The sequence below is a fragment of the Talpa occidentalis genome, unplaced genomic scaffold, assembly GCF_014898055.3.
Source record: "Talpa occidentalis isolate TD23 unplaced genomic scaffold, MPIMG_talOcc4v2.1 talOcc4.4, whole genome shotgun sequence".
Taxonomy (NCBI): domain Eukaryota; kingdom Metazoa; phylum Chordata; class Mammalia; order Eulipotyphla; family Talpidae; genus Talpa; species Talpa occidentalis.
In genome coordinates this window covers 45,911,476-45,924,425 of record NW_023604295.1, presented here as the reverse complement: position 1 = coordinate 45,924,425, position 12,950 = coordinate 45,911,476, and the positions used below count along the sequence as shown (strand labels likewise).

The 12,950-nt window shown below is 36.1% G+C and overlaps 1 protein-coding gene across 2 annotated transcripts in view; it reads right to left on the bottom strand.

Annotated features, from left to right (window-relative positions):
• Positions 1–12,950, bottom strand: part of RABL3 (RAB, member of RAS oncogene family like 3) — a 48,598-nt gene that overhangs the window by 11,914 nt on the left and 23,734 nt on the right. Inside the window, exons 3-4 of one of the 2 annotated variants that reach the window (XM_037525479.1) lie at positions 11,670–11,799; positions 2,755–2,869 (exon numbers count right to left, since the gene is read on the bottom strand). In XM_037525479.1, the coding sequence (XP_037381376.1) occupies positions 2,755–2,869; positions 11,670–11,799 (245 nt within the window). The remainder of the gene's footprint in view (positions 1–2,754; positions 2,870–11,669; positions 11,800–12,950) is intronic. The other variant, XM_037525480.2, reaches the window with a different exon arrangement.

The window sequence follows — 12,950 nt, the reverse complement described above, 5'->3', positions numbered from 1 at the left end:
TTGCTGATATTTCACTGGCTTTTGCTTATCCATCTCCTATAAACCTACTTTCTTCCATCTACTTGTTCAGTTATCAAGTCATCCTCAGGATCTATCGAGTCCTAATTATTCATCTAAACTATTCAAAATTTGCTCGAGTGAGGCTATATAGATCACTTGAATAACTAAGTGCCTACGAGGCACACACAGAACAGGCTGACTTGACTTTTTCCAAAGCTCCATCTTCTAAGCCTAACAGCTAAGACATTTTTCTGTATAGATTCTGTAATCTAATTAGTAGATTCAAATATCAGTGGAGAAAAAAACCCAGGTATCTATGGCACGCAAGCCTTGTGTCAGATGGGGAAATGGTAAGTTTGTGGATTCCTTCTAAGGTATACATAAGTTCCATATCTACCACACACATTTCTGTCTGTGAAAAGTAAAGGGTAGATCATTTTAGGGAAATGAGAAATAAGGACATTGAAGGCCAGGAAATTGGTCCTAGGTGATATTATAGCCTAGATGGATTCTAAAAATGGAAAGGGAAGGAAACAGCTAAATTGCCAAAATGAATACTAAAAGGGAAGGATTAGGTGCTGAATAGTTGCTTGTCTTGAAATGAGAGTCATGGGAACAGAGGACAGGCAAGGGTTAGTGGCCTTGGGTCATTAACTATTACAATCCTTTTTGTTTTTATTTTTACCCCCAAAATAGAATGGTATTCCTTCTATTACCGAAAATAAAATAGAGTCCAACGTTGTTAACTCAATTTAAATTCTTAGTCACACTGAGAAATAAAACAGATTTGGATTTCTGACATGTTATAAGCTCAATTTGCAAGTGTCAGCAAAATTTGGTTGCGAATAGCTATGACAGCAAATCAATAGTGCATAATTCAGTCAATACAGCCCAGTTGAGTATAGCTTTTTTCTTCCTTTGGCATTATTTTTCTTTCTCTTTGAATAATTTAAGTTGGGGGTGTATGTATGTAAAATTACAAAATATTTTTGCCTTTCAGAGATCCAATTAACTGTTCAGCCTTGGAACACAGCTGTTTTGAGTTAATCGCCCATTTAATAAAAATATATCATTATATTTATTACACCAAAGCCAAAAACAGCTTGAGTTCAAGGTCTTCATTTTTTTTTTTTTTTTTTTTTTTTACCAGTATCAACCCTGGTCCAAAATTAAAATTTACTTTATTAGACAATAGAGTTTTGAGAGCGTCCTCTTTTGGGACTGTTTTTTCCTCCTATATTCACTAACTCTGGTCCATATAAAATTTTTCTGTAGGCTATTTCACCAAACATCATCTTTGCTATACACATATCTCTGCCACTTATATCCCATATAGGCTCATGCATATTTTTTATATATATAGTATATATGCAATATAACATATATATGTTGCCATATATATGTTGCCATATATAATTTGTCCTCTTAATTCTTTCAAATTTTCCTTTTTTCTAACTTTGATTAAGTCTTACATCCAATATGAAATATGATGATGAAGTTTATTTTTAACCATTAGGTAGAAAAACAGATGGGGGTTTTTATCATGGATGAGTATGGATAACAACAATTTAATGTTATAAAGAGACAGACAATCAGGTATTAAATTACATACAAAATATCACTTCGGGGACCAAAACCATCTGTGTCTTTCCAAAACTACCATTTTAAGAGAAGATTTAACAGACACTACAGGAATATAGTCAGCAACATACAGACTATTGGAAACTCTACAGGACAGTCTATTTTGTTTCACAAATAAACCATTGGAAAGTAAAAAAAATGAAGGGGAACTTAAGATTAAGAGAAACTTAAGTCAATACAATGAGTGGATCTTACTGCACTTTTTTGAATAAACCAATAATCATGAGCTATTTAGATAAAACAAAATAATAGTTGGTATTATAGACCTATTATTAAATTCTAAGTGTGAATTACATTTTGGTTATGCTGAAAAAGACCTTATACTTTAAAGTTACACATTTAAGTAGACATTTTGTGTTCATGGATTGGAAGATGCAACAAAAACGCTTCCAAATTTGGTCTATAAGTTTAACCCAATTCCAGTCAAAATTCAAGCAGATTTTTTGTCAAGCTAGACAAACTATTTTAAGATTTATATGGAAAAGCAAATACAGCTAAACAATTCTGAAGATGACTAAAGTGGAAGGAATCACACTGCCTAATTTTAAGACAATATAATGCTATAATAATCAAGACAGTGTAGTAGTCCTGGTGAAGACACACACAGATCAATGGAACAGAAATGGAGTCTAGAAACAGACCCAAATAAACATGGTCAAATGAATTTTGGCAAAAGAGTAAAAGTAGTTCAAGGGAGTAAGAATATTTTTTCAACAAATGGTATCAGAACAATTGGACGTCATATACAAAAGTCAACCTCAATCAAAACATCACACATTATAACTAACTCAAAATGGATTAGATAAAAAAAATAAGCCTAAAGCTAAACACTTCAAGAAGAAACCTAGGAGAAAACCTGTATCACCTGGGATTAGGCAAAATTCTAACACATGATAACAAAAGCATAATACATAAAAAAATTGATAAGTTAAACTTTATCAAAATGAAAAACTATTGCTTTTGTGAAAGATACTTTTATGAAAATGAAAAGTCAATCTACAGAATGGGAGGAAATATTTGCAAATTAAACATCGTATAAAATGTTATTTTGGTGGGTACATTATTGTGATTGCTATAACATTTCAAACCAATTGTGATGTAATCTGGCCTTACCCATTTGTTACCAGGACTCCAGTTGGTACCAAATCCCTGTTGAGAGCTTCTAATGACCAACGATACAAGTTTTGGGATGACTTCTTATTTGTTAAGTCATGTACTAAAATAATACCTAAAATAATCAGAGAAAATTATGTCAATACTGTAACAAGTTTTCATTTTACAATTGGCAAAAAGAGGCTTAGTAAATACAAGCATTATGTTTTCTCAGTGAACCTAGCATGCTAGTATTACTAACTAAAATACAATTGTTTCAAAATTTCCTCTACATATTCATACAAATAATTACAAAATTTTCTTTGACACATATAACTTTTTGAGATTCTACAAGGGATGACAAAATGTCATTAAACTTTCAGAATATCTTTGTCTTTTTTCTTTATTCAACACCTCAGAAGTGCCTACTCTGTTTAGTATTAGTTGCAGAACTACCTCATCAATAATAAGAACCAGAACTACTTCAAATATAGGAGAAATTATATTCATTTAAAAAGTTCATTGTTTCTGAACTTTGTTCTAGACATGACAGATTTACACATTACTTAACACTCATTGAAATATTAAATAAAACTTATTAAAAGGGTATTATTTTATTTGGATGCAATTGTTTGTTTTTAATGTACAAAATGTTTTAAATCACCTGGGCCTAATCAACTCAAAAGGCTAATTTTTTAAATCTTTGATTATTGGTTAGCTATGTAAGCTTGCTACCTATTAAGAGAGTTAGTTATAGAGCAAAAAAAAAGTGCCACTTTAGAAAGCAGTAGGAATATATCAAGACATATGAATAGTAGAAAATAGATGGACTTCGAGAGACTGAGATAAATAACAAAATGCAATGAGGCTCAGAAATACAATTAAATAAACTCGATAGCCAAGACAGAAAGACAGAGCAGGTCATTATTACCGCAAGATGTAGGCAAAGAAGAAAGATTTGAATGCTAGCAGAGCTTAGGGTAACACCTACAGGTTTCAAATACTCAACCTTTCCCTGTATTACCCATATTCTACTGAAGAAAGGATGTGAAACTAATGATTCTTCCATCTTCAAGATGTAAGGAATGTCAATTTGAAAAAGAAGAACAGAAGAGTTAGAATTATTTGGCTTCTCTAGTTTTTACAGACATTTGTACAACTAAGGTGCTTGGGCAAGTTATAGTTGACTTGTTCCAGCTAGTTCAGATAAATCTGCATCTCTCTTGGTATCTAGAACAGAGATCTGACACTCATCCCCACATCCAATCATACATACTCTACTCCCTCAGTGAAGGGTTCTATTAGACATCCAGAACACAAGAGAGAGGACAGACTTTTAAAAAGGAATAAAGAGCTGCCATTAAAGAATATAGCTGACATTTACACAGCACTTAAGTGCTACACACTGAGTTTTACATGTATCAACTAATTTGATTTTCAGAACGCCCCTGTGAGGTAAGAATTGTCTCCATTATACATGTGGAAATTGAGGTTCAGAGAGGCTGAGTAATTTGCCCTAATACATAGTAAGTGGGGTAGCCAGAATTTGAACTCAGTTAATCTAACTGTGAAAGTCTAGAAGAAAGCAATCTAAAGCCTCACTTTAGGGGAAAGGAGAAGATATTTCTCCTCTCCTTATTTCCCAGGTATAATTATCATAAAACTATGGGTAAGACATTTGAGATTATAAAAGACCAAGATGAGCTACCAGATAGACAGGGAGAAGTTTATTTTTTGAGACTAAAAGCTTTAAAACTTTTAAGGGCATTTAAGCACCTCTTTTCCTTATTCTCCCTCTTTCATTTGGTCTGAGAGTTTTTGCTTTGTAGTCTGTGAACAAGAAGGGCCACCACAGGGTCCAGAGGAAAGTAGTCAAAGGTGATGGCTGATCAGACTATGTTCTAATCTTAAAAGAGAGGGGTAAAAAAACACTTTACTGACTGGGAATTACTCATCAACTTGGAAGAAGGTAGAGTATTCAGGGAAGAAAGTGATTACTAAGAATAAAGACTATGAATTTGAGTAGAGTAAGCCTTATGCTTTGTTTTTGTCTGAAACTAAGTGGTTGATGACGTAAAGAACCTGAGTGCTTCTACCAGAGGTAGGGTGAAAGAACTAGAAATTTGATTTTTCTTATGGTATTTTTTTTTTTAAGAAATAGGAATGGAAGGGGGCGGAGCAACATGGCGGCGAGGAGACGCTGTGAGTAAGATCTCCCATTAAAAAAGTGAATAGGGAGGAAAAGCGGCAGGTCCCAGTGAGAACTGGGCCACGGAAGATAAACGGGTGACGCCAGCGAACTGCCCAAAGAAGAAACTGGCCATAAAAGAGGACTAGAAGGGAGGGAAGCGCAGAACCCTGCTCCCCTCCCCCGCCCACAGAGGCGGCACTCTCCGACCGGCAGAGAGGAGGAAACAACAAACCAAAACGGCCCACAAGAACAAACGACGTAGCAAGCGGGACTGTGAGTGGAAAGGAACTATTGCAGCCACCACACCCCGTGAACGGGAGCTGAGGCGAACCCTGCAGGATCCACCGCGGCGGTGAGCGAACGGCTCTGGGCGCCATTAGAGAAGAACAAAGACCCCGGGAGACGCGCACACAGCCCGGGCTGCTGGACATTTCTTAAGACTGCTTGAAAAGGGCAGAAGGTTTCTGGAGGACCCAGTGGCCAGCCGGGAAGTTATTCCACGCCAGGCCCCTTCCGACCAGCAGTCTGAGCCCACAGAGGGAGCAGGCACCCACGTCCGGGGCAGACCGGGTGCGCAGAAGAGTGTGCCTGAAACCGGAGGCGCAGGGACTGCATCCCGCTTCGCCATTTGAGAACAGGGACATTTCTTCAGTAAAAACTGCCTAAAACCAGCAGAAAGCTCCCCCAGAAGACAGAGATGGCTCCTGGAAGAGCCAGAGGGGAGCGGAGAAGTTCACCCAAGATGTCAGTCAGTCCGAGCAACACAGTGTCCCAACGCATACGACAAATTAGAAAACAGACAGTAGGGAGTAGAAGAACCACACGCAACCTAAAAACTCCTCAGGAAAGAAGCACACCACAAAAAGAAAACCACTCCCCAGATTGCAACGACAGCAACTTGGAAGAACTTCTGAGCCTTCCAGAAAGAGAATTTAAAATTGCCATGATTAAAAAAGTGATAGATCAGAAGAAGGAAATTGAGTCCCTAAAGAGGGAAGTAAGAGAAATGCAGGAGATCAAAGAATTAATGGAGGAACTAAAGAACTCTGGGAAAAGCAATGAAAGCAGAATAGATGAAATGGAAGAACGAATAAGTAATCTTGAAGACACAGAAATAAAAAGAACCAAAACAGAAAAGGAAAGAGAAGTACGAAGGAAAAAGAATGAAGAAAGACTTCGGGAACTATCTGACTCCATGAGGAAAGGAAATATAAGAGTTATAGGAATTCCAGAAGGAGAGGAGAGAGATGTAGGAACAGAGAAAATATTCATGGATATAATTGAAGAGAACTTCCCAAATGAGAAGAAGGAGCTGAAAATTGATATACAAGAAGCAAGAAGAACACCAAACTTCCACGACGAAAGGAAAAACACAGCAAGACACATAATAGTAAAGCTCCCAAGAATCCAGGACAAGGAAAAAATAATGAAGCTGACAAGAGGGAAGAAACAGATAACATTCAAAGGAAAACCAATCAGGCTGACATCAGACTTCTCTGAAGAAACATTACGGGCAAGGAGAGAGTGGAGGGACATAGTCAACAGACTCCAAGAAAACAGATGCCAACCAAGAATACTCTATCCCGCAAAGCTCTCTTTCCTCCATGAAGAAAGAATATGGACCTTCCCAGACAAAGAGAAACTCCAGAATTTCATTGCGACTAAACCCCCACTCCAAAAAATACTACAAGGAATCCTAAAGCCAGAACCTCAGAGGGACGAATAACAACGAAAGAAGACCAGAAAAAAAAAAAAAAGTTATTAAAAGAATAAATAAATAAAATCAAAGGAAAGACAAACATAATGGCAAATACAGATGCTAACATATCAATATTAACTCTAAATGTAAATGGACTAAACTCTTCAATAAAAAGACACAGAGTTGCAGCCTGGATTAAGAAACAAAACCCAACCTTTTGCTGTCTCCAGGAAACACATTTAGCTACAAAAGATAAAAATAGGCTCAAAATCAAAGGATGGAAAACAATCCTACAAGCAAATGGGCCAAAAAAGAAAGCAGGAACAGCTATACTTATATCAGATAAAACAGACTTCAAACTCAAAAAAATAAAAAGAGACCCCAATGGTCACTACATTATGATTAAGGGGACAATACTTCAAGAAGAAATAACACTCATTAACATATACTCACCAAACGAAAGAGCACCAAAATATATCAGACAACTGTTGTCCTCTCTGAAAACAGACATCAGAGAAAACACATATGTAGTGGGAGACTTCAACACACCACTATCAACAATGGATAGATCAACAAGACAAAAAATAAGTAAAGAAACTAAAGCTCTAAATAAGGACCTAGAGCATTTGGGCTTAACAGACATCTATAGAACACTAAACCCAAAAAAAACGGAGTACACATTTTTCTCAAGCGCACACGGATCATTCTCCAGGATCGATCACATACTGGGGCACAAGACAAACATCAACAGATACACCAAGATTGAAATCATACCAACCATCTTTTCTGACCACGAAGGCATCAAACTAGAAATAAATCATAAAAAGAAGGCAAGGAACTATCCTACCTCATGGAGATTAAAGCCACATTACTGGAAGACCACTGGACTAACGAGGAGATCAAAGAAGAAATTAAAAAATTCTTTGAATTGAATGACAAGGAGGACACCAATATCCTAAATGTATGGGATGCAGCAAAAGCAGTAATAAGAGGAAAATATATAGCAATAGAAGCTCACATCAAAAAACAAGAAAGAACTCAAAGAAACAACCTAATCTCGAAGCTCAAAGATCTAGAAAAAGAACAACAAAATAACCCCAGAACCAGTAGAAGAAAAGAAATAATAAAAACCAAAGCAGAAATAAATGAAATTGAAACTAAAAAAACAATCCAAAAGATCAATGAAACCAAGAGCTGGTTCTTTGAAAAAATAAATAAAATAGACAAACCCCTAGCCAGGCTCACAAAGGAAAAAAGGGAGAAAGCACAAATACACAGAATCATAAATGAAAGAGGAGAAATCACAACGGACACAGCAGAAATCAAAAGAATAATCAGTAACTACTATGAACAGTTATATGGAAACAAGTTCAACAATATAGAGGAGATGGACAAATTCCTACAACTCTACAATCACCCAAAGCTAGATAAAGAAGAAATAGAACACCTAAACAGACCAATTACAAGCAGCGAAATTGAAATGGTAATTAAAAACCTCCCCAAAAACAAAAGCCCAGGACCTGATGGATTTACAAATGAATTCTACCAAACATTCAGAGACGAATTAGTGCCTATCCTTCACAAACTCTTCCAAAAAATTGAGAAGGAAGGGACAATACCAAACACGTTCTATGAAGCCAATATTACACTAATACCAAAACCGAATAAGGACAACACAAAAAAGGAAAACTATAGGCCAATCTCCCTAATGAACACTGATGCAAAAATCCTCAATAAAATTTTAGCTATCAGAATCCAACAATGTATCCATAAGATAATTCACCACGACCAAGTTGGATTCATTCCAGGGGCACAAGGATGGTTTAACATCCGAAAATCAATCAACGTTATCCAACACATCAACAAAAAGAAATATAAAAACCATATGATAATATCAATAGATGCTGAGAAAGCTTTCGACAAAGTGCAACACCCATTCATGATAAAAGCCCTTGAAATTCTTGGGATACAAGGAACATACCTCAACATCATAAAGGCCATCTATGACAAGCCAACAGCCAGTATCATTCTCAATGGTGAAAAGCTGAAAGCAATTCCATTAAGATCTGGAACAAGACAAGGATGTCCACTCTCACCACTGCTTTTCAATATAATACTGGAAGTCCTAGCCAGAGCAATAAGACAAGAGAAAGACATCCAAGGAATCCAAATAGGAAAAGAAGAAGTCAAACTATCACTATTTGCAGATGATATGATAATATACATAGAGAACCCAAAATCTCCACAGAAAAACTAATTCAACTCATCAATCAATTCAGTAAAGTGGCAGGATACAAAATCAACACGCAAAAGTCAGTAGCCTTCCTATACACAAACAATAAATCTGAAGAAGAAGAAATCAAAAAAACCACCCCTTTTATTATCGAAACAAAAAAATCAAATATTTGGGAATAAATCTAACAAAAGAGGTAAAGGACCTATACAAAGAAAACTATAAAACACTGTTAAAAGAAATAGAAGAAGACACAAAGAAATGGAAAGACATCCCTGCTCATGGATTGGAAGAATAAACATTATTAAAATGGCCATCCTACCAAAAGCAATATACAGATTCAATGCTATTCCAATCAAAATCTCTATGGCATTCTTCAAAGAAATAGAACAATTATTGATGAAATTCATATGGAATCACCAAAAACCCCGAATAGCCAAAGCTCTACTGAAAAAAAGAGAAGGGAATGGAGGCATCACACTCCCAGACTTCAAACTCTACTACAAAGCCATAATCATCAAAACTGCATGGTATTGGAACAAGAACAGACATACAGACCAATGGAATCGAATAGAAAATCCAGAAATAAACCCACAGATTTATGGTCAACTAATCTTTGACAAAGGAGCAAAGACTATGCATTGGAGCAAAGAAAGTTTGTTCAATAAATGGTGCTGGGAAAACTGGGTCGCTACATGCAAAAGAATGAAGCTTGACCACTACCTCACACCATACACAAAAATCAACTCAAAATGGATTAAAGAACTAGACATAAGACCTGAAACCATAAAATACATAGAAGGAAATATAGGCGAAACACTACGGGATTTGCACATCAAAGACATCTTTACAGACACATCACCCAAAGCAGTGATAGTGAAGAGAAAGATAAACAGCTGGGACTACATCAAATTAAAGAGCTTCTGCACAGCAAAAGAGACAATAACAAAAACAAAGAGAAACCCCACCAACTGGGAGAACATTTTTGCACCCAACACTAATGATAAAGGACTGATCACAAAATCTGCAAAGAGCTGATGAGACTCAGCAACAACAAAGAAAATAATCCAGTCAAAAAATGGGCAGAAGAGCTAAAAAGAAACTTCTCTGAAGTGGAAATGCAAATGGCCAACAGACATATGAAAAAATGTTCAACATCACTTGCAATCAGGGAAATGCAAATCAAAACTACCATGAGATACCATCTCACACCAGTGAGAATGGCACATATTAAAAAAACTAGCAACAACAAATGTTGGCGAGGATGTGGAGAAAAAGGAACTCTTCTGCACTGTTGGTGGGAGTGCAAACTGGTCCAACCACTATGGAGAGCTGTGTGGAGATTTCTGGACCTACTAAACATAGAGCTTCCATATGATCCAGCAATTCCACTCCTAGGTATTTACCCAAAGGACACAGAAACATCAATTCCAAAGAGCACCTGCACTCCTATGTTTATAGCAGCACTGTTTACAATAGCTAAGCTTTGGAAACAACCCAAATGCCCAAAAGTAGATGACTGGATCAAGAAGATGTGGTACATATATACCATGGAATATTACTCAGCATTCAAAAAAGATAAACACATGCAATTTGCAGCAACATGGATGGCGCTGGAAGGGATCATGCTCAGCGAAATAAGCCAAAAAGAAAAAGAAAAATACCGGATGGTCTCACTCATAGCAGGAATCTAGAAAACTTAAATAAGGGACCAGGAAAATGAATATAAGAAAGTGAAAATCAAAATCAACAAAAAACTATGAACCAGAGACACTTTTTGGGGGGTGGGGGGCGGGAGGGGAAGGATTGGGGTCAGAATGGGGCGTTTGCAATTGTATGGGGGAATATAAAAATAAAATTTAATATTTAAAAAAAAAAAAAAAAAAAAAAAAAAAAAAAAAAAAAGAAATAGGAATGTATTTCAGTTTTATCTGTACAACTAACATAACATCTATATAATTATTTCATTAATGTTCAAGAAAGAGACAAATTACTAAAGAATACTAACTATAAAAAAGATAAATATGACTTTAGATGGATTTCTTCTTTAACACCTAAGTTTGCAACTCAGAATTCCATGACGTTTCTAGGATTTCAATGGTATTTACCTCTATTATTTATTTATAATTATTCAGCTCTTTCTCAACAATATCTAAATAGCAAGTATAATATCTCCAAACTTTTCTTTGTCAGATTGGGTTGGTATCAATTTTGACAAATTGTCTTGTTGATATAATCCAACAGTATCATTTGATTCTAGGTATAAGCCAGGCTTCATTTCTTTATTAGTCTCTAAGAAGTCACTGAACACTATGTCCATCCTACCTTATAGTTTTTCTCATTTAGATACAGGTGTCAATGGTTTAGTCCCTGAATACAATCTGAATTACAATATATCCTCTAGGAGATACATATATCCTTAGGCAATCTGAGTTACAATATATCCTCTATTACACACCTCCATTTGGATGTCTGTTCCAAGTATTTGAAGATCTACAATTGGATGAAATTTCTGCATTCATAGACAGCTCTTTATTATGTAAATAGGAATATGAATATTTATAATGTAAATAGGACTATGACAATAATGTAAATAGGAATATGCAGGCAAAATAGATATCTAATGTTATGAATTACATGGTTAGAATCTAGCCACACAAACCATAATGTGCAATGTAGATTTGACATAGTAATTGTGAGTATATTAGCTCTTACTTAAATTGAGTCTGGCGTCCCACAGTACTCCATATTAGATAATCTATACTCCTATACTATTAACATGTGGTAGAAATTTAAGAAAAATACAGAATTACCATTTACAGAGTTGTAGAATACTGCTCTTGTGCTTTTCACACTGCTGGCACTGCCCACAGAGCCTCCAACATCCCATAATTCTATATAGTAGGCCTTTTCTTCTGGAGTTCCTTCTTTGTAGTCATGAACCTAACAAACCAATCCATCAAAAAAAAATTACTATACCAGTAAGAAAATGGGCAAACATCCTCATTCCAGTTTAGAATACTGGACATTTCATCATTCCAAATCAGCCTTGCCCTCTAATTCTCTGATCACCTCCAATCAATCTTTCAAGCTTCCTTCCTTTAACACTCAAATGCTAATATTAATCTTTGACCTGACAGACTCTGAAGTTAACTGATGCTAACCCCTTTCATTGCTCCCCATTCTACTTCCAAATCCTCACTTCCTTCTTAACTAAGTATAAATTCTATAATTTGTCATTTTAGTCACTCCTTTGCCCCTCTATCTACTGTGTCCATCTAACCAAGTTCTCACCCTAATCATTCACCTTTCCCCCAACTTCATGCCTGCAACTCACCTAGCTGAATAATGAAGCTCAGAAAAATATACATCAAAGTGGCTGATTCACTTTAAATTCAAATGTACCTTTGGATTTGTCCTTCAATCAGTTCTACAGTTCCATTTTCTATTTTCCTCTCATAGACAACTATTTCATACTTACTACTCTTGTTCAAATTTCCAGTTATCTTTTCCCTTACCTTAGATACAGCGAATAGCTTTGCTTCATGAGACAGAAGAAAGGACTCCGAAGAGAACATCTACAACCAGATCTTCCCATATCTATCCACCTCCCTGTAACTGTGTCTATATAATCTGCCTTCTTACCAGCTGTAACAGAAAGGGTGGTCTGTGTTCTTAAGGCCAAATCCTCCTCTTGTGTGTGAGACCTGGTCTCTTTCTTATCAAAGATGTAGCTCTACCGTTCCCCTCTCTCCCTTATATCATTGAATTTTCCTCTCTGTTGGTTAATTCCCACTAGTATACAAACATGCACAATTTTTCCTCTCTTAAAAATTATCTTCTCTTGACCTCAGGTCCTCCTCCAGTCACCATGCCACTACTCTCTTCCTTTTCATAGCAAAAGACCCCTAAAGAGTTGTCTGTTCTTAGCTGTCTCTAATTCCTTTTCTAACATTCTCCCTCTCTCTTTTTAAAATTTTCTTACAGTGTTCCTCATTTTGGTACAGTATTTGATTTCTCCTCTCAGGTGTAGTGCCCATAAATCTCCCACCACCACAGCACCCATGAACCATCACTATAATCCCTTATGCTCT